Genomic DNA, 21,826 nt, shown 5'->3' on the forward strand with positions numbered 1-21,826 from the left:
CATAGCCAAAGGCCGCAGTTTCAAAAGCTTCTTCCACATCCACGATCCACTGTTACTCTTCTCATTAACACTCCAAAAAGAACCCTTTCGAATGAGATATTTCCATATCCATTTAACCCATAAAGAAGACCTAGTAGAGATAATACGCCAAATAAGCTTCAAACAAGACACTTTATTCGCATCTGCCAGATTTTTCAAGCCTAAACCACCTTCATCTTTTGGTTTGCACACATCCACCCAAGCTACTTTAGCTTTATGCGTTGATAACACCGGTCCAGACCAAAGAAATGCAGCACAGATGCTATTTATTTCTTGAATGCACTGGTTTGGGAGCCTATAAGCTGACATCCAAAAATTTGTTATGCTATAGAGAACAGAACCAATTAACTGAAGCCGTCCAGCAAAGGAGAGATGCCTCGCTGTCCAAGAAGAGATGCGATTCCGAATTCTTGAGATAAGAGGGCTATAGTCATGTACATTCATCCGTTTTGTCAGAAGAGGGAGGCCCAAATATCGTACCGGAAGAGATCCTCTTTCAAAAGGAAACTGGTCTAAAATAGCCTCGCTATCTGTTTCCTGAACACCAGCCAGATACAATGTAGACTTCTCAAGACTAATACTCAAACCCGATATCTTTTCAAATCTCTGAAAGACCTCCAGTATACCCTCAACCGACTTCTTCTTCCCGTCAGAGAATACTAAAACATCATCAGCAAAACATATGTGTGTCAAATGAAGCTCTTTGCAGTACGGATGAAAACCCATCTGTTTCTCTGTTGCTGCTTTATCCAGGAGCTTTGAAAGAACTTGCATACTAATAACAAACAGATATGGAGACAAAGCACACCTCTGCCTAAGTCCTCGCTTGCTATTAAAATAGCCAGCCAATTCCCCATTTATCTGTATCGAGAATGAAGCCAACTCTATGCATTTCTTAATCCACACAATGAACTTCTCCGGGAAATTTAATGCCGCAAGCACTGATACTAAAAAAGACCACTGGACAGAATCAAAGGCCTTTGAAATATCTATCTTGACTGCACACCGCTCAGTAACAGAATCCTTGTGATAACTCTTGACTAGCTCTGAAGCTAACAAGACATTCTCCATTAGTAGCCTATCCTTCACAAACGCAGACTGGTTCAAAGATATGAAAAGAGGGAGAATCCTTTTCATCCGATTTGCTAGGAGCTTTGATATTACCTTATAGATAACGTTGCAGCATGAAATAGGCCGATAGTCCTTCATGTATACAGCATCATTCTTCTTCGGAATAAGCGCTAAGATGGTTGAGTTAATTCCCTTAGGCAGAAACCCCTTATCAAAGAAGGACTTAACTGCTGTAACGAAATCTCCTCCTGTTACCGCCCAAGAGACCTTAAAAAACTCACTTGTGAACCCGTCTGGACCCGGTGATTTGTCTCGTGGCATAGAGAAAAGAACTTTTCGAATCTCTTCCGAAGATACCTCCCTCATCAAACTGCTTCTATCATCCTCCGAACACTCATAATTTACCAGCGACTTTAACTCATCAACACTTATTCCCTCATACTCTGAAGGCGTATGAGTAAGAAATTGATGGAAGTGACTTACTGCTTCTTGTTTAATATCATCTTGCGAGTCTGCTACAGAACCATCCAATCTCTTAATCTCCCTTATAGAATTCCTTATCTCCCTTACTGTAGCCGCCCTGTGAAAACTTTTATTGTTACCATCTCCAACATCAAGCCAATGAATTTTTGCCTTCTGACTAAGAACTTTCTCCTCCAGAGTAGATAAAAAAATCCATCTTCTATATGCTTCTGATTCTGCTTCAATGTTGGCTTGGATGGGATTTTCCAAAGTCTTCACTTGAGCATCACAAAGCTTAGCATAGGCCTCTCTTGTCTTCTTTACTATCTCCCCCACCTTTTCTTTACTCAGTTGCTTCAAAACCGGCTTCAGGGCCTTGAGCTTCTTTGACAATCGAAATAAAGCAGAAGTGGAATTGAACAACACCTCTGTCTCAGACCAGAACTTCTCAACCACAGGAATGAATTCTGGCATATCCACTAGTGCATTTACAAACTTAAACGGCTTTCTTGGTTTCATTATCTCAGCTTTAATCACTACCCGACATCTTTGATGATCCGAACAACCTCCAGCTTCAAATACACAATAAGACTGCGGAAAAGATCTCACCCATACCTCATTAATCAAAGTACGATCCAACTTCTTGCAGATCAAGCCAGTATCTCTCTTATTGCACCAAGTAAACCTAGGCCCTTGGTATGACATATCTACAATAGAGCAGTATTGAACCACTTCTTGAAAATCCTTCATACCCAACGAGTCTTGTGAACCCGACACTGAATGCTCCACTCCACTAAGAATCTCGTTAAAATCCCCTTGAACAATCCATGGTGATTTCCTTATTATAGGAGAATCATGATGGTCTTTAAGATCCCTCCAAAGCTCCTTTCTCTCTTCCTCCAAATTAAACCCATATACAAAGGAGCAAAAAATCTCCTCTACCATCCCTTCCAACAACACAGAACACGTAACCAACTGTGCGCTTTGAAAGCAGGGAGTAACCCTTACTCTCGGACTCCAAGTGACCCAAATTCTACCCAACCGGTGATGATCATAGTTTGTGATATATGACCATCCTGGAAATACAGTCTCCAAAATCTTCTTTGCTTTATTCTCCTTCACTCTTGTCTCAATTAAACATCCAAACTGAAAACCACGTTTCCTGACCCATTCCTGAACCACCAAATGCTTAGAAAACTTGTTGAAACCTCTTATGTTCCAATAAAACCCAGACATATTAATGACGACGGGTTTTCTTCTTGTTCAGACAACCAGGATCTGCATCCTGAGTTTTCTGGCCTGCTTTATCTCTGAGATATCTGTGGTTAACCTTAGACTCTCGAGGTAACATTTTCCTTGTAAGGTTATCTTCTTCCTGCATTACCTCGTGTTCTTCTTCTGTCTGCTCCAGATTCTCTTCTTCTTCTTGTTCCTCTTCCGTTGGTGATAACACTTCAAATCTCGATTTAGTAAGTATTGATACCTGCCCAAACTTCAAAGGACTCGAAGGCCGACTAGATTTCCCTGGCGAGACATCCAACCATTCTTTTTCTTTCTCACTCTCAATGTCTTGTGACTTTTCTTTTATGGAGGCTTGATTGTCCTCAGCTTGTATCTCTACATGTAATACTCCACCACCTTTATCACCACTCTCAATTTCCTGAACTTCAATTCTTTCTATCTCTTCCTCCTTGTTATTCTCCCAGCATATTTCTCCTTCTTCTAGCTCCTTTTGAGCTGCTTTCTCCATAGGGCAAGTTTTGACAGCATGACCCCACTTATCACATTTTTGACATTTTGTTGGTAGCCGTGGATACCCATACTCCACCATTACATCCTCTCCCAGAACATTAAAATTCATCCTCTTTGGCAGCTCCTTTGTGAGATCAACATTAACAAAAATCTTTGCCACATCAAGATTTAAACATTGAGCTGTCTCAGGATGCAACCTACTTGGGTTCCCAATTGGACTAGTCAGGAAGCTTAGCCCTTGCCATGAGAACATCGATATTGGAACATGCTTTATGTGAACCCACATTGGAATAGATTGCGTAGGTGGCTTCTCCTTTTCAACCACCGGCGACCATTTCGTCATCACCACCGGGATTCCTGCTAGATTCCACATTCCTCTTCTCAAAATCCTTCTTCTATCAGCTTGGTTGGGAATACGAAACTTCATCGTAGTCTGATTGACCTCATACACTTCTATCTTCTGGGCTTTGTCATTCAGATTCCATATTTTGTTCACTATCGCATGAACTTTCGCTATATGCGGAGCTGTATCCAAAAAACTTTCCCACCAGAAAATCATCCCATAGCGTTAGTCTAAATTTAAGGTAAGATCAAAAAATAATGAGTTAAATAAAAAGATCCAAACAATTTTCATAGGTAGATTTTTTCAAAATCCTTCCTTTTTAATAGTATTGATTGTAAAAGAGCATATTCCCCATATTTCCACCGTTCGTCCGTTTTTTCTAGGAACCACCTTTAAAAGAAAACATATTAATATAGTTAATTATATTAAAATAGTCAAATTAATTTAATAAAGGATCATCCCAGACCTACACCGAGGTATTGATGGTGATTCTCATGATCTGTCCTGGTCGACGCAATCATGAAATTGAAGGATGGGATCCGGTTTTGATCCTTTCCTGAAGCTCAAAGTCTAAGCGTCGCCCTGTTCCGCTCCTTGTCCCCGAAGATGGATAGTATATTAATAAAATTTTAAAATTTTACCTCTTCGAAGATCTCTTCTAATGTCAATTTGATGGGTAATCCATCGAGAGACTGCTGAGTTAGTTGTGTCTCCCGCTCTTCAACCCGAGCAGCCACATCGTTGAAGAGTTTCTCGGATGCAGGATCGACAAAAATCGTGTCTGATGTGGCGTGAGTCATCTTGAATAGGTCAGACAGATATGGTTAGACTCCCGTCTTCTCAAGTTACAAAAAAAATTAAATATTAAAACTAATTAATAAATATAATTTTAAAAGAATAAAAGTAAATATTACAACTAAAACTTACAGCTTCTAGACAGATCTTGGCATGGGGTTTTTGTCCGGTTTTAAGAACCATGGACAAATGACCATTTTTATCCTTCGTTCTTTGGGAAGCGGAGCACAAATGATGGAAGAAGTATCATCTATTGGTTGCACAATATGATCGGAATGTTCTCATGAAGTTGTTAGATGACTTCTTTCTAGAAAGTATGTGTGTTAAGATCTCTAAAAGAATGCTCCGATGGTTGTATATTGCAAAATAACCAAATTAATAACATTTCATAACATATGTATATATATTAGTAATTAATATTTACATGTGAGTGCTTCATGTACATTTGTTGGAAAGAACTCAGCAAAAGCGAATGGAAGTAGTCGTTGCATAAACACATGACAATCATGACTCTTCATTCCATAACTTTTGACCTCGTTCAACACATCTTAACATATTTGAAACATAACCATCAGAAACTTAACTTTTGATGCAACCTAGTCAAACAAAGTCTTCTCCGCACAAGCATCCATGCAATTCTCAGGTGAATTATGATTCGTTTTAATATTCATCGTCCTAGCTACTAGAGACAATTTAGAGAGACCTTCTCAACAGCCAGTCTAGATTGGTTGATTTGCAGGATCTAGCATTTCATAAAACTTTTTTGCATCCAAATTAGGTTTTCTACATTTCAAGTTTCAATAGCTATTATTGTAGTTGTTTCTTAAATGCATCAGTAATCATGTCGTGAACCTTATCATAATCTACCATCTGCTCCTCTTGAGGGTAATCATATTCATTATGCAAATGATTCGGTTCTTCATTATTACCAACATCCTCAAAATTATTATTATTAATACTATCTTCATTTCCACCATAACCCTCTTCATGTTGATACCAAATATAGTAATGTGGTGTAAATCATATGTTTATTGTGCTTCCATACAGTTTCACGACGTGCAAATTTTGAATTCTTGCGTGATCGGTGTACAGCCCGCCTAGTACATGAATGTCTCTAGCCCGCTTAGAAATGCATACTCTACCGGTAGAATTTTTATGCAAATACATCAAACTCCGTAACCGTAAATATTACCGCCATCGGCCATTTTTCTGAGATTCTTTTTCTTAGATTTTTGTTTTCTTGATTTCGTTTGTGTATTGTTAGCATTGAGAAATGACATATATATGGAAAATTTCAGACTTTGGAAGGTGAAGGTATAACAACGATCATACAAGGAAATATTTTACTAGGGTTTTACAACTCCCTCACATGTGATTTACAACATTTTTACAACAAATTTAGTTAGGTTAAAGCGCATTGAATATACGTTTTCACTTAAATAATGGTAACATATTCCTCGTAAAACATTCATAAATTTACAAGAATTTTACGACGAATCTTCTCTTTCCACGTACTTTCGTGTAAAGATACAGCGACATTACAGCGGAGATATTTCCTTGTAATTTTACTACCACGTTACGACGAAAACACATTTCATCATACTGCCGTCGTAATCAACTTGTAATTTTACGTAGGAAATTTTTCCTCATAATCTTTCGTCGTTATAGGCATGTTTTCTTGTAATGATATGAGAGCATTGAGCAAAAAACATTTAGAGAGTATTAGCATTTGATAAATGTGTTTCTAACAAATGTTGATTGGATAATAAGAAGCATGATGCTTATGCTAATGCTACGCCAATCAAGTCATTAATAAGGTAGAACATTTCAAAAATATGTTTATAATATTTGATATTTTGGTACATTTATAATAAATAGTTCAATTTATTTCAAATATATTGTTTGATTTGATATTGGAAAATATTTGAAAGATAATTAGAATATGCAAATATATATTCAAAGTTGTTAGATATTCGTTAAGTTTCCTTAACTTTTTTTATTAGTATATTTTTATATAATTAAAAAATTGTATCAAAACCATTATAAAATATATTGCCATAGTTAGGCTATATTTTAGGGTGTGTAGTTATTAATATCAATGTGTCAAACAAAAGTATTATAGTGTATAGTTAAAAAAAATTCACCTTAAAATAAATTGAGTCTAAAGTTGTGGTTCTATTTTAATAGTACTGAGTTGCATTGTAGTATATAGTATAGTTTCACTATATGTTTTAACAGTTTCATATTAGCTGTTTATTTTCACCAATTTCATATTGTTAGTTAACTAAATATAACAAATGATAGTTGTCATTTTTACAAAAAAAAAAAAAAAAAATACAAACACATCAAAATGAGATTTGAATTTAAATTCAAACTTAACATTGCCAAAGATATGCGCGTCCGTTACAAAATCATTTGACCTAAAAGATCAACTCAACTTTGACCAAAAAAGGAGAAAGAAAGATCAACTCAACGAACAGAAAACAAAAACAATGAAGATATAAATGACCATCCACCTATTTAACAATAATCTCAAACCCTAAAAAAGAATAAAAAGACAAAATTCTTATCTTTTCCTTTTTGAGTCTACTTCTATATATAACTCGTGTTCCCTTGTACCAAAACAAATCCAACACAAAAAGAAAACAATAAACTTCAAACACTTTCAAAGAAAATAATATACAAATAATGAAGCAGTCACTTATTTCCATCTTAATACTTCTACTATCATCATCATTTGTACCCATCCACGCCCGCAACAAACCACAGCCGGCAAAGTCTCCTTCACCCGTAGCTGCTCTAGCTCCAGGACCGTCAAATTCTGATTGCTCCAGCATTATATATGACATGATGGATTGTCTCTCGTACCTTACCCCTGGATCAAATGATACTAAGCCCACAAAAGTTTGTTGTGGGGGAATTCTATCTGTTCTACAATATAACCCTAAGTGTATTTGCGTTGGTTTAGAAAGTAGCAAAACTATGGGGTTTGCAGTGAATAACACTAGAGCTCGTGCTATGCCTACGACTTGCAAGCTCACCATTGTTGCTCCTCATTGCGGTGAGTATTTTCTTTTTTTTTTCCTCAAACCTAATGCTTTTTCCGTAGTATTTTCATTGTTTCGAAGTTAATTTTTTTATTGCTGGTGTAGCAATCCTGGACGAGGCGACACCGGCTGCATCTATTGCTGGTATGTCTCCGAGTACGTGTTTAGTTATTTTGGCTTTTTTCTTTGATAATTAATCGATTACGTTTCATAATTAACATTGAAGGCTTCGCTGTGTTTTTCCTTTTGCCTTACAGATCGATTATAAAAGTATTAACATAGTGTGGTGTCTTACGTTTTATTTTTAGTAATTTTACTATATTTTTTTCTGGTAAACCAAATTTACTTTCATGTTTCATTGAGGATCATCATTAGAATTATAAAAGTAAATTAATGGAAATAACTGTAAGTGAGCTACACTTTTGATATGTAAACTTTTTTTTTGAACACATACTTTTGATATGTAAACTATATTTCCTTTTTAATGATATATTTTTTATTATATTCTTAATCAGAACTGAATATTAGGAAGAAAAAAATGAATCTGAAATGTTTTGTTGATTATTGAAAAGGCAGCTCACATCTTAGTTTGGTGCTTTATGTGAGTTTCGCTTTGTTAGTTTAGTTTTAGATTTTTTTCAGCAAATGCGATCTCAACCAATTCATCTTCTATGTTTACCATAATTTTTGAATTTGTTACTTAAATTGCAATTGTATAATTTGTCTATTCCTACATTTATAACTGTATTTAATTTTTGTTCTGAATGATAATAATGATGCAGTTACTCCATCGGCTGGAACACCTATGACTTCACCATCTTCGGGCGGGTCACCAACATCTTCACCATCTTTGGCTGAGTCGCCGGTCATGACTGCACCGTCTCCCTCAAGTTCTGGCACCAACCACCTCTCAGTTTCAACACTGACCCTCGTTTCCGTTATAGTTTCTTCTGTAACATATATTTCGTTTTTATTTTAATTAATTACAGTTCACTCGTTTTCATATATATTTTCTACTGAGTTTTATGGTTGTCAATTTGTCATTTGAAGGCATATGATGTTATTTTTATCCGTGCCACGTTCATGTATATCTACTTGGGATTTGTGTCTTGTTTTCTCTTAAAAAACAAATGTGCTGGCTGCACAATTCCCTGAAATTTTCCAACTCCATACAATAACAAATTTCTCAACTTCATACACTAACAAAAATACTCCCTCTGCTTCAAAAATGTCTATATTTTCTTATAAAAAATTGTTTAAAAATCCATATTTTATATTTTTAATACATTATTAAGAATAAATTGTAAATTTCAGAAAATAATAATTAGGTTGACAAATTATTTCTCCGCCTAAAATATTGTATAACATCAAATGTCTCTTAAACAATGACCGCATTCGATATATCCTTGAATTTAAATTCCAAAATCGTATCCTACAAATTAAGAGTTCAAAACTCCAAATCCCCTAAAATTAAAGTTCGCAACTCGAGACTTCATAGACTTTAATTACAGTGGTTTAAAGATAGTTTAGTACTTTGTAATCAAACCATAAACCTTATAAATCAGATTTAAAATCAAACTAATACCCTTTGAAGGGTTGACGAGCTATTTTAATGGGCATTAATTTGGTCTTAAATCTCATTTATAAGGTTTATAGTTTGATTAGAAAACATTAAACCCTCTTTAAACCACCCTCTTTAAACCAATATAATTGAAGGCTATGGGTTTTGGAGTTCCGAACTTTAATTTCAGTGGTTCGGGAGTTTTAATTTGAACCATCGCACAAATTTAATTAATTTATGGATTCACTTACAATAATGTCTAGAAATCTTTTAATTTGCGATCAAATTTCACTTAAAATTTAAGTTTTCGGCTTAAATTTAATTTTTAACTTAATTTGCGTGAAGTCTTCTGAGAAGTCTGCTTGAGAGGTCTTCCGAAAAGTGGACTTGAGAAGTCTTGTAATAAGTCTTCCGAGAATTCTTCTTGAAAAGACTCTTTGAATCTGAAAAATGTGCATATCCAAAACGTTTATATGGCTTCAAAACAAAGGAAAACTTTAAAAATAAAACTTTCATGCTTAATATTAAATAAAACAATTATGTTAGGTTAAATCTATACCTTTTCGAATCTAACATATAAAACACACAAAAATACATATTCAGAATTTATAGACCTACCTTCAACGGAGTGGAAGATGAAAACCATGAATAAAAACCTGCAAAACAAGATAAAGTAGTGAGAAATACTTGAGACAAAAAGATGAGAAACTGATATAAAATTTGGTATCTTCAAGTTCAAAGAGATTAGAAAGAAATTTGAGAATTTTAGAGAGAATTTTAGAGTGAGAAATATTACATTTTTGTTGCAGCCATTTGAAAGAAAGAGAAAGAATGTGTACATATATTTTCTATATATAAGGAGACAAAAATTCCAACTAGATTAAATATTTTTGGTTCAAAAAGTCTTCAAATATAAAATACACTAGAAGACTTCCTATAAGTCTTCTAAACCCTAAATTTACTATTCATCTCAAAAACCTTTCTAAGAAAATTTCTCCATAAGTATTCTCAACTTCTGAAGAAGTTTGCCAATGAAGTCCGAAGTACAACTTGAAACACCTGCATATCCAAAACAAAATGGTTTTAAAATAGAGAAAAACTTCAAAAATAATTCTTTTATGCTTAAATGATAAATAAAACGACCACATTAGGTTAATCTGCAATGTTTCGAATCTAACATGTAAAACACACAAAAATACAAATCCAAAATATTTTGGTAGATGGTTTCTCAACCAATTTGGTTATAATTAAAAATAAATTTTAAATATATACTTAAACCAAATTTATTATTAATATCCTTATAAAGTATTAGAAATTAGAAATATTATATATTTTATTTATTTTTAATTAATGAAATAATTCTATTATGATTTTTGTACTATAGATTTTTTTTGTACTACAGATTTTTCTAATGACTCTATTTTAGTATAATAGATATGGACACTGTGTGAGGTCCAACTTTTATATAATACTACATGATAACTCGCGCGCATGTGCAGTCTGAATTTTTTATACTAATGTTTGTTTACTAAATAATTTTAACATTTTGCAACACTACAATCTTTATCGATTATAAAATGACGAATAAAAATGTTAGTCTCTTAAATATATTATCGTTATTGAAAAGTTAATATATTACATCTCATTAAGACTTCATATGCATAAAAAGAAATTAAGTTTTGCGGCTAATACAAATCATAAAAACCAGATAGTCAACATCAATGGTAAAATGACGAAAGTGGATTAGGTTTTGTGCTCTCGATTTGTTTACTATTGACTCTCTATTACTGATATCATTTTTCATCTCTATAAAACTGTGCTTTCGTTCTCGTTTTTGTTTCATTGATATGAGTTTTTTTTTTTTTATTTCTTCTATGAATTCGGTGAATTACATAAGTGTCAATTTAAAAAGATGGATATCTGTAAAAATTTGTTTCATTCCATATACATATCTAAGAATTAAATTTGTGAAGAAAATCGCACGCAAACTCTATTCAAATGTTAGTGTTTAAATATAATATATCAAGCGTTATAGAATATAAGTGTAGACTTGAAATATAAATGTTTGTCTAATGTATATTCACCAGTTCGGTCTAAAAATTTTTTAATTATAAAAAAATAAAACAAATTACTTATTTTATTAACCTACACTTTTGAGATTTAGTTACTTAAGAGTATACCGATACATATATATATACATAATACTTTACCCTTCTAGTATATGTAAACTATGTATAAAGTAATAAACAAGAAAACTTATAATAAATAGTTCAAATCTCATTCTTAATATTATAATAGTTATATAGGGTATTAAGGAGAAACAAATATTAGACGAATGATCAAATCTCTTATTCTTCAAACAAACTCAAAGGGAGGTGATTGAATTCTTGTCATGATTTTTTATTAAAATCTTCTTTTAAGAATAAAAACTAAAAATAAAATATTTAATATACATAAAATATATATATATATATAATGCTTTTAATATTAAAAATCACTTCGATTTAAAGAAGTATATTTTTTGGATTGTTAGGATCAAAATGACTACTAGAAACAATCTATTTAAAAAAAAAATATGTATGCATAAAAGTATATAAATTAAAACCAATTCCTTTTGTTTATTTACAATCATGTTTTTGGTAAAAAAATCAAAACAATCATTTTATTTACTTTATATGGTATATAATTAAACTTTAGTTATATTAGTAACTTTTCTAAATTAAAGTCTTTTTTGAATATAACATATACATTACATCTTTTTTTTTGTTAAGAATCAAATAAAGGATTCTTTTTCAAGAACAAGGAATCTTTCATTATGAATGCAAAGATAAAACCCTTTTAAATTCCGAAATAAATCAATGAAAAAATTGGTTACGAATTCATTCTCAATACAATTTACCTCAGATTGCATGGACTAGATTAGTAACCCAAAATTGGAAAAAAGAATAACCAAGACTCTCTAGTTCTAAATCCAAGTTTACGTCTTCCTCCACTAATAGTTTTTTTTTTTGGAAAACTCCATTTATTCTTGTGTAGATGGCGGGTAGGCCTATATTTCTTGGTTTCAATAGGACTCCTTACGAGCGTTCTTTCTATCTACTATTATCTAAAATAATCAAGTTATTAATGACTGGACGAAACCATAAAATAACCCCTCACGTGCGAAATTATAGAATATCCCCTTTAAGATCAACCAATTCCATCGAATTGAGTATGATCGTATGTGTGATAGCATCTACTATACCAGGAATATCAATGAACCCAATTATTGTGATTGCTCAGGATACCCTTTTTAGCTTCTAGAATATATTTCTTAGTTCAAGATCCCTCTTACTAACTGGAATCAAAGAATTAGTAGATCGATTCTGCCCAAAATGGGAATGGACTAAGGTTATGAACTTATAATCTATAATCTGATGATTGAGTCGATTCCATGATTATAAGTTCATTCCATACCAGACCATACCGGAATAAGTATTGACATAGATATATATATATATATATATATATAGTATGTTTTAATATAAATATTTATTATTGACACTTCCTACTTATATGATTTATTAACATTTGTATATTTTTTGTAACAAAAAATTTAAACCGTTAATCACAAAAAATTTAATGTGAGATTTATCAATACAAATTTTAAAATTAAAATATTAAGATCTCAATAATTTTTAATGCAAATTTTGAAATTAACATATTTATTTATTTTCATATAGTATATAATTAAATTTAAATGGTTTAAATATATATATATATATATATATATATATATATATATATATATATATATAATATAAATATCTATTAATGAGACTTCATATTTATATGATTTATGATCATTTGTATCTTGCTTGAACAAAAAAAAGGTAAGACATTGATCACAAGGGACAATGAGTTAAATACCCTCAGTAAGACCCAAAATTAGATGTTTGTCTATGGCATGAAGTAATTGATCATCACAATGTTTTTTTAGCACTGAATTGCTAATATTACCCTTTTTCGTGTCTGACACAGGGTCCGCTGCAGTACTGACACAGCAGTTTGAGCAGGTTTGGTTGGGCCCCATGCGACTCTATGTTGCTTTTGTTGGCATCTTCTTTTCTTCTTTTTATTTTTTCTTTCTTATATTTTTTTAATGTAAATCATACTTTTCTCTTCCCACTTTTTATGTAATAATAATTTTAATCAACATGTTTACATGAAATATTATGCTAATTGTTTATATCATTGGTCACATGATTTTTGGTATCAAATTATTTATCAGCGACGTTTAAGAAAACTATTTAACAATTAACATAATATGTATCCGATAACAAATTATGTATCATATAACATACTATTTATCAAACAATGTATTGATTCATAAATCATATATGAATTCATCCATGAACTAACATACTAAGTATCAAACAGTATACAATCTCACAAAAAGCTTATCAAACCATTTATCAATTATACAAAACAATTATCAGTTATGGACAAGTCTTTTATAATATCTTATCCACCATTTATCAATTCTTTAGTATCAATCTATGCATCAACTAACAAAACATGTTTCATGTAACTCATCAATGAATTTTTGATGAACTACACTACAACTTGTTTCTTGGTTTATGATGAACTACACTATAGCTCATCGATAAATTTGACCATCAAATATGTTACAAATTTTGTTAGCGAGTTAACATATTTTGTAACATGTTACACATTTTATTAACATTGAATTTTATTATTAACATGTTACACATTGTGTTACCCAATTATATTTTGTTATAACACATTAAAAAGATCAAGAACTTAATAATACACTATATAATTCAGTATTATTTACTATTCTAGCACATTATTGATGAACTACACTATAACTCATCAATAAATTTGGCCATCAAACATGTTACAAATTTTATTAGCAAGTTAACATATTCTGTAACATGTTACAAATTTTGTTACCTAATTATATTTTTTTATAACACGTTAAATAAAATCAATAACTTAATAATACACTATATAATTCAAATTATGACCAAAGAGTTGGCAAAATTTGACCATCGAAAAATTTGATTTGGTTTATGATGAACTTGGTTTATGATGAACTACACTATAGCTCATTAGAACAAAATTTGGTTTATGATTAATTACACTATAGCTCATCGATAAATTTGACTATCAAATATGTTACAAATTTTGTTAGCGAGTTAACATATTTTGTAACATGTTACACATTTGTTAATATTGAATACTATTTTTAACATGTTACAGATTTTGTTACCTACATAAATTTTGTTATAACACGTTAAAAAAATCAAGAACTTAATAATACACTATATAATTCAATATTATTTACTAATCTAGCACATTATTTTACGGTTAACACAAAAAATAATTAACTAATTTTAATGTTAACGGACCAGATAGAAAAAATAGCATGTTATAAAACAAATTAATAAATTAATAATAACAGTATCATATATATATATATTTATATTTACTCTTATATTTATGGCTTACCGTGGTATGATAAATATTATATGTGTTATAGTAGAACCCAAACAACGATATAAACCAAAACAAAATTATTTAGAAAAAAATTAATTTCTAACCAATGAAAAACAGAGCAAGAAAGAAGAACAAGAAGCTTTGATAAACGCAGAAATATAAGGAATAACAAAATAAATGTGATTGGATGCTCTTGAATTTTAATTTGGTTGAATCACATTTCAGTTGTAAAGTAAAAGAAAAAATAAAAATAAAATAAATAGAAAAGAAAAAGATATCTGACACACATCCATACGCGACGCAGAGGCTACTTGCTGTAGGTTGGTGTAGCTTGCAGGGTCAAAAAGGTCTAGAAAAAAAGTGTTTCTTAATTTAGGGTACATGGCAAGATATACCGATGTTTGAGTGCAGTGACACCAATTTCTCAAATTTTTAATGTGAGACTTTTACCATTTTTAGTAATTTGTAGTCGTTTTATGAAATTTAAAATATAACATATAAGAAAAAATCTAATTTTTTATTTGAGTAATTGCACTAGATGACTATCATATGCCAGTTATTTAGGTAAGTAGACATTTCGACTTTTGAATGAACCGGAAAAATAAAAATACCATTGTTATCCCTATTGCTGCATATCGGTCAGTTAGATTGACATGTTGTCGGTTTAGTCAAGCACGCTTCTGTTCGTAATAATGTTCTCAGTTACATTTACAAAACCCAAAAAATAACAAAATTTAATATTTAATTTTCAAATATCTTCTCCCAACTTCTACGAAACCCTCAAACATTTTCATAACCTCCGTAAGACTGTTCATTTTGCTCCAAAGCCTCTGCAGTTTTTTTCAGAAATGGTCTCATGTCGCCTCGTCGATCTTCCAGAAGATGATGTTACAGATGCAGTGCCTCCCATACCGGATATGATGTTTGCCGCCGGTGAAGAACCGGTTGGAGTTAGGGTTCTTACATATCAATCCTCCAGGGCAATTAATCACATTCTTAATTCCCTCGAAGAAGACGAGATTCAGACACTACGCAAGTCTCCCTTTGGCAAGATTGTTGACATCGCCGAGAAACCCGGCTTTTCTGGAAGATTTACTAGGTACATCTTATCTAGACAATTAAAAGTGGAGAAAAAACACGAAGCCTGGTTCCGGTTTGCTGGTAAACCGATTAGGTTTTCTCTTCGAGAGTTCGCCATTGTAACCGGTCTCAACTGCGGTGAATATCCTAAAAGCTCTGTCGTAAGGTCGAAGAAGAACAAAAACGTCAAACCCTATTGGCCAGAGTTATTTGGCAAATCGGAGGATCTTCGCGTTTCAACGGCCTTGAAAATGCTTAGAAGAAAAACGGTTACAGAGAAAGAAGTGAGGATTAAGCTTGCATGTCTTGCAATTGTGTCTTCTGTTCTACTCGCTACGAATCTGAAGATGAAGATGATTAAAGAACATGCAGAGGCCATGGTAGATCTTGAGGAGTTCTATTCGTTTCCCTGGGGGCGACTTGCGTTTGAAATGCTTATGGGGAGTATTAAGCAGAGGGATGAGGTATCCCTATCGCAGAATACTATAGCAGTTAAAGGATTTGCATTGGCACTCCAGCTGGTTATGGTAGAGGCTGTACCGGATCTAACCGCAGTTGTTTTGGAAACCTGCTCCTCTTCTGAATCCGATAGCTGTGATGACGATGATGATTTCACCCACAAGAAGACCAAAAAGAAGACATTAAGCCCTGGTCATGCACGTGAAATAGACAAAAAGACTAATGTATGTCTCCTCTCATCGGTCCTTGACATTAATATAGATACATGCTTTTTATTTCAGCTGCGAGCTGATGCTAATGTTTATTTGTTATATGATTCCTCCAGGTTATAGTGAGAAGCATAATCCCAGAAGACCCGGATCGGCCCTTAATTCCGGCCAATCTTGTTTGGGCTGACGAGGTCTTAGACGTCAAAGTTGAGAATCTTCTGAAACTAATAGCGCAGAGCTACGTTGCACGGAAGCTTCATTGGACGTCTGCTTCCCGCTTCGGAACCGGAATCGGAATCGGAACCTCGTGGAAGCTTGCGGAATCTCGCTTCCAAAACGTTTCTAAAATATTCTCTTTAAAAACCTGTTGGAAGCTTATGATTCCATTTTGGAATCACGCTTCCGTTTTTAAAAAAAAATACAATGTATATCAATAAAATATAAAACCATAGTTTTAATATATATAAAATAAAAAAAAAATAATAGTAATGAATATTGAGTTATAAATATACAAATATCAAAAATAATACTATAAATTATCTTTATGCATTGAGATTTTTTATTAAAGATATAGCACATATTGAAACATATTGTGTCAATTATTTATGAAGTATTAAAAATAATTAATATAATATTTTTTGTAAACATAATTTATGTGTATTTTTACAGTTTTAATATAAAATCATTTCAAAATTATTATAAATAAATAAATGTTTTATTTCAAATTTAAATCATATAATTTTTAGTCCTAATTTTTTAAATTTTTTGCATATATATATATTTAAATATGGATATACGCTTCCAACACGTACCCGCTTCCTAATATTTTAAAAAATCTCGCTTCTGCGCTTCCTTACGCTTCCGCTTCCACGTACCCGCTTCCGTTTCCATGTAACATAGGCGCAGAGTCACCCCTTTACTGCTGAGATGTTCAAAGGTGGTGCTACTAAACTGGATGTTGAAAGAATGCGTGAGCTAGGGAGAGCTGGGGGAAAGCAGAAGAGGAAAACGAAAACTCAGACTAACACAGAGACAGTCGAGGATAAGCGTATTGCAGCCATTGTTCTGTCTATGCTCAAACCTGAGGTTCAAAGAGTTGAAGCGAATGTGGCCAAAGCTGTTTCTATGGCTGAAAATACTGCGTCAAAATTTGCCTCCTTTGACACCACTGTCATGGTTTCAATTCAAAATCTGCTTAACAACTTCAAAGACGAAGTCATCCGATCTGTAATGCAGATACACAACAGTGCTAACGCCCCAACACAACCGACACAGCCCGACGTTGACACTACTAACCATGTGCAACGTAAGGTAGATATCGTCCACCCCCACCCTGACCCAAACGATGCCATTATTGCTCAAGTTATTGGGAGTCTCAGTCAATACTCCACACCCCCACGAAATGCATCAGTTTGTCCAGTTAGTTTTCAAACAAACTTGTTCAATACGTCCATTCACTTTCTACCTGTTGCATTAGTAATGAATATACGTATATCCGGTAATTATGCTCTAAAATCGGTTACGTATTTGTTTGGACATTTAAAAAACCGGATATACTTAAGTGCACATATATTCCTTGCAAACCCACGTGAGAATTATAAAAATTTCTCTACGTCTTTTTTGATAATCTTCCTTGCCTTTTGTTGCAGGGCTCAGATGGGAGGACTTGTCCTGCTGCTTCACGGTTGCCTTTCGTTTTGCAAACGCAAAATTCTCCCGGCCAAGACACCACTTTATCCGCCAATAGTCACACAAAGGAAGCAACCAAAGAATCGGTATGATTCATGCATTCAATTCTCCATTTAAAGATAAGTTAATTTACCATATAAATATGTACAGGAGGTTGTTCGTAATTTGGATGCCCATCCTTCTCAAGCTTCCAATTTATTTCATGTAAGATGTCTTAATCTTTCTATAGTTAACCGGATATCAAATGGCCATACACACAGCACACTGTTAACGGGAATCAATTATTATAGTTGGTAGTCGAATTACATGCTTTGCCTTAGACATTCCATATTTGGTTCATTATGGTTAGTATTGAACATGTATTTGGTTATCCTATATCCATTCCCTACCTCACCATTGCAGGGCAAAACCGGAGAGATTTTTCACGAGACTTCCCTTCAGCCTGTTGGATGTCAGACAGATGGGCAATATCTCGATCGGCCCACTGTATCAGTCACTGGTCAGACCAATAATGCTTCCAAAACTGCGGTAAGTTATATTACTCTGTATTTCCTGTTAAGTTATTTGCCTAATAACTCGATACATATAGGATGGAGGGCTGAGTTTCGGCATCCGCAATATTCAGGAACCATCTTTCTCTCTTGGGCTGACGCAACCAGAGAACCCACCTCTGTCTGGGCCGGCATGCGATCTAATATTTGACACTGTCGCTGACCATGGCAATGAACATGTTGATGAACACACCTATGACGTTCCATCCCCTGACCCATTCGCTCCTCTGTTATGCCGGAAAAGCAAGCGCCCTAAGATTGTTCCAGCTGATCTTGTGAAAGACTACCACTGTGGAGCTGATATACTAAGCCGTGCTCGTGCTGCCCAACCCCCTTTTTGTGATTACTCCGACCCTGCTGTGGTTATGTCCAAATTCTCTAATCTCGCGGAGAAGATAAGCACCCCATTATAAGTTACCCCTGTAACAACTTTTTTAAGTCTTATATAATTTGTTTTAAAAAACCGGATAACATATACTGATGTTGGCTATTTACGTTGTCCAATACTAATAGTGTTATCAATATTGCCGGCCTGGCGGTCACTTCCAAGGACATCACAGGAATTGTTGAGCTCACCCGTTCATTGCCAGCTAGGGTATACTTCACATTCGCAGTTATTGGATTATCCTTATGGAATCAAAGCTGCATATAAAATTAATTGTTTTACGATCTCTTAATCAGGTTGTTGACATATTGGTGCGCTTTGTTCGCGCCACATGCAACATGCAGCAACATTCGAGCCTTGGGCGGATTCCAGAGTTTCTTGACACCAGATATGTTGCATTGTTGTTCAAGCATTTTCCAAAGTTCAGCCGTTCGAAAACTCCTGATGCATATCCTTTCCCGAAAGGACTTTTTGAGCTTCTTCGAAAGGACAACCCAACGGGAGCAGCAGTGACCCATTACTACTTTCCATTTGATTTAGGCAATAAACAGTGGGTAGGTGTATGTTTTGACTGCACCGCATGGAAGCTAACTGTCCTTGATTGCAATATATCGATCCGCTCCGACTCTCAAATTGCTACACAGCTGCGCCCTTTTGCGGAGATGATCCCCTATCTTCTGAAGCATACCGGGCGGATTTCGAACACTACTGCTTATCATGGGGTGGTGATAGAAAGACCCAAAGTCGTTGCTCAAAACACCAACCCATCACACTCCGCCCTAACCTCAATCTTGCTCATGCAGACCCATGCAATATTTGGCCTTGAATCTTGCAGGTGTATCACTCCTACTCTTCTCACGGAAGAAGCTCACCGTGTTGCTGTGATGTTGTATGAACTACACGAGAAGCTGTAGAAGGACTTGGCATAACCGAGACCTCTGACTCTTGTCTCATTTGTTACTTTTGGTACTATCTATGCTCTGCTTCTCTGCTGGTTATTTGTATCGTTCACTTACCCATACATTATTCTGAATCTTTTTAGACTTTCCATGTTGACTTTCAAACATCGTTTCTTTCATTGCACTATCTATAAAAACTGATATGATGACTATCCGGCTTTGTGCTTAAAATATCTGGATATCCTAATACCGCTTTTCAATTTCATGAAGGAAGATTTCATGTTCTCCTTTTGAACACTCGTACCTACCCAAGTCGTTGGGTAACCAAAAATTAATATTTTCTTATTTAATACACATACCTACCCCATTTATTTGTGTTACCATTTAATTCCCATATCTCCCAACCAACTTGTAAATAATTTTTCCTCATACGTATCGTCACAATTTGCCCTTTCCCACCTCCGAAAACTTAACCTAAAGGCCAAGCATTAACTGACCGCACATGGTCTTTCAGATATATGTTCCTCCTATGGCATCACATAGCTACCATATTAATGCTCCATAAATGAGACCACAATACACACGTAACCCTACGTATACACATGAATAATGTATGTTATCTTCATAACTTCTTCTATCTATAAATACATACTTTCCCTCAAATGTTATCTCTACGCCAAGGTGTTGCACATCTTCTTCGTAAGGAGAAGATGTATTTTATCCGCAATTTTCTTGTAACTGTCACCCATGCTTGTAGTTTTTTGGAGTCACCAACACTGTTCGTTGATCTGATAAGGTAATACAAGTGCTTATCAATTTTTGTTTTATATCATTGACTTATCCTCCATTTATTTTAATAGCGAAATTTACGATTATGATACATTCTCAACATATTTTCGAACACTAATTTCTCCTCTCTTTATAGGAACCATGCGGATCACACTGAAACTGTGTTGAAGAGAAGTGTTTTCTTTCGTCTTCGGTACCGCACTGGCTTGGCCGTAATTTTTTGTGACTAAAACCTGATACTTCCGTTCTTTATCTTTATAGTCGATGGCATTGTGTCAACGGGAGCACGTATTTCTATCAATTCCAGATTTTTCTCTATGTATAATCATAGCGAAAACTTTGGCATTGGTAGTAATGCGTGTTCCCGCTCTCACAATCTCAACGATTTAATTGGTAAACGGTAGCCTTACATGTATTATTTTATCTGTATCAGTCTGTAAATGAACACAAATTTGTGACGTTACCAACAAATCTTTAATAAATTTCTGTCGCACTGGATGATGTAATTATATTTTTAAACAGAACTCTTGTTACTAGTAAATATGCAACATTTTAGTAAACATTGTCATATTGTAAGTTACATTGGAAATGACATTACCGGATATCAAAATTTACCGGCCAATATAACATTGTAACCGGTTAACTATTACAATTTCAAATACCGTTTTCAAGCTTTTGTCCTATACTATCTCAGATACGGATGTTCATATTAAAGCGTTAATAAACATATCGTTCCCTTATTATTATTAGGTTTTCTCACTATGTATCTTTCCAATGTAATAGGATTCAGATCTAAATCTTGCTTTGTTTTTTTTTTAAAAAAATTTAAAGCTTCTTATGTTAGAAGTCTATAACTTATATAAACATAGAAATTTCGTTGGTAGAAAACTAACAACATAACCGGATATTCGTTTTTCACTGTCAATATTGTTTGCAACCGGATAGAGACGACCAGTAAAGCAACAAACTTCATAATATAACATTTAATACAAACAAAGATGGGGATTTTTTATTTTAGTTTCATTCTATATACAACCTCGGGCATTAACTTACCCACTCCTCAACCCTTAACTGGTTAATATTATACATTAAGAACTTCTTATTCAATCTGCCCAGTAACAGACCCACCTACTCATGCATACACCTTCATCATCCGAGGTACTCAAATCCCCACCCAACATCACTTGTCTTTG

The 21,826-nt window shown here is 33.7% G+C and overlaps 2 protein-coding genes across 2 annotated transcripts; both read left to right on the plus strand.

The window, feature by feature from the left end:
- Positions 1–6,961: 6,961 nt before the first annotated feature.
- On the plus strand, positions 6,962–8,580 carry LOC106449283 (non-specific lipid transfer protein GPI-anchored 4-like). The gene is made up of 3 exons (XM_013891058.3): positions 6,962–7,523; positions 7,615–7,653; positions 8,292–8,580. The coding sequence occupies exons 1-3, from the start codon at positions 7,151–7,153 to the stop codon at positions 8,486–8,488; spliced, it is 609 nt and encodes a 202-aa protein (XP_013746512.1). The 5' UTR covers positions 6,962–7,150; the 3' UTR covers positions 8,489–8,580.
- Positions 8,581–15,420: 6,840 nt separating this feature from the next.
- On the plus strand, positions 15,421–19,859 carry LOC106447979. Its single transcript, XM_048778907.1, has 9 exons — positions 15,421–16,335; positions 16,437–16,511; positions 17,221–17,739; positions 17,970–18,095; positions 18,160–18,213; positions 18,412–18,537; positions 18,599–18,927; positions 19,074–19,155; positions 19,242–19,859. Exons 1-9 carry the CDS (start codon positions 15,421–15,423, stop codon positions 19,857–19,859), a joined length of 2,844 nt encoding a protein of 947 aa, XP_048634864.1.
- Positions 19,860–21,826: the final 1,967 nt, after the last annotated feature.

The sequence above is a fragment of the Brassica napus genome, chromosome A4 (assembly GCF_020379485.1).
Source record: "Brassica napus cultivar Da-Ae chromosome A4, Da-Ae, whole genome shotgun sequence".
NCBI classification, from domain to species: domain Eukaryota; kingdom Viridiplantae; phylum Streptophyta; class Magnoliopsida; order Brassicales; family Brassicaceae; genus Brassica; species Brassica napus.

Bases quoted from the DNA above. Each gene is read 5' to 3' on its own strand.
- LOC106447979 (XM_048778907.1), top strand. From the start codon at position 15,421: ATGGTCTCATGTCGCCTCGTCGATCTTCCAGAAGATGATGTTACAGAT. The intron at 18,538-18,598 runs GTAAGTTATATT...CGATACATATAG, and splicing joins ATAATGCTTCCAAAACTGCG to GATGGAGGGCTGAGTTTCGG. The intron at 18,928-19,073 runs GTCCAAATTCTC...CAATACTAATAG, and splicing joins TCCGACCCTGCTGTGGTTAT to TGTTATCAATATTGCCGGCC.
- LOC106449283 (XM_013891058.3), top strand. From the start codon at position 7,151: ATGAAGCAGTCACTTATTTCCATCTTAATACTTCTACTATCATCATCA. The intron at 7,524-7,614 runs GTGAGTATTTTC...TTGCTGGTGTAG, and splicing joins CATTGTTGCTCCTCATTGCG to CAATCCTGGACGAGGCGACA. The intron at 7,654-8,291 runs GTATGTCTCCGA...ATAATGATGCAG, and splicing joins ACCGGCTGCATCTATTGCTG to TTACTCCATCGGCTGGAACA.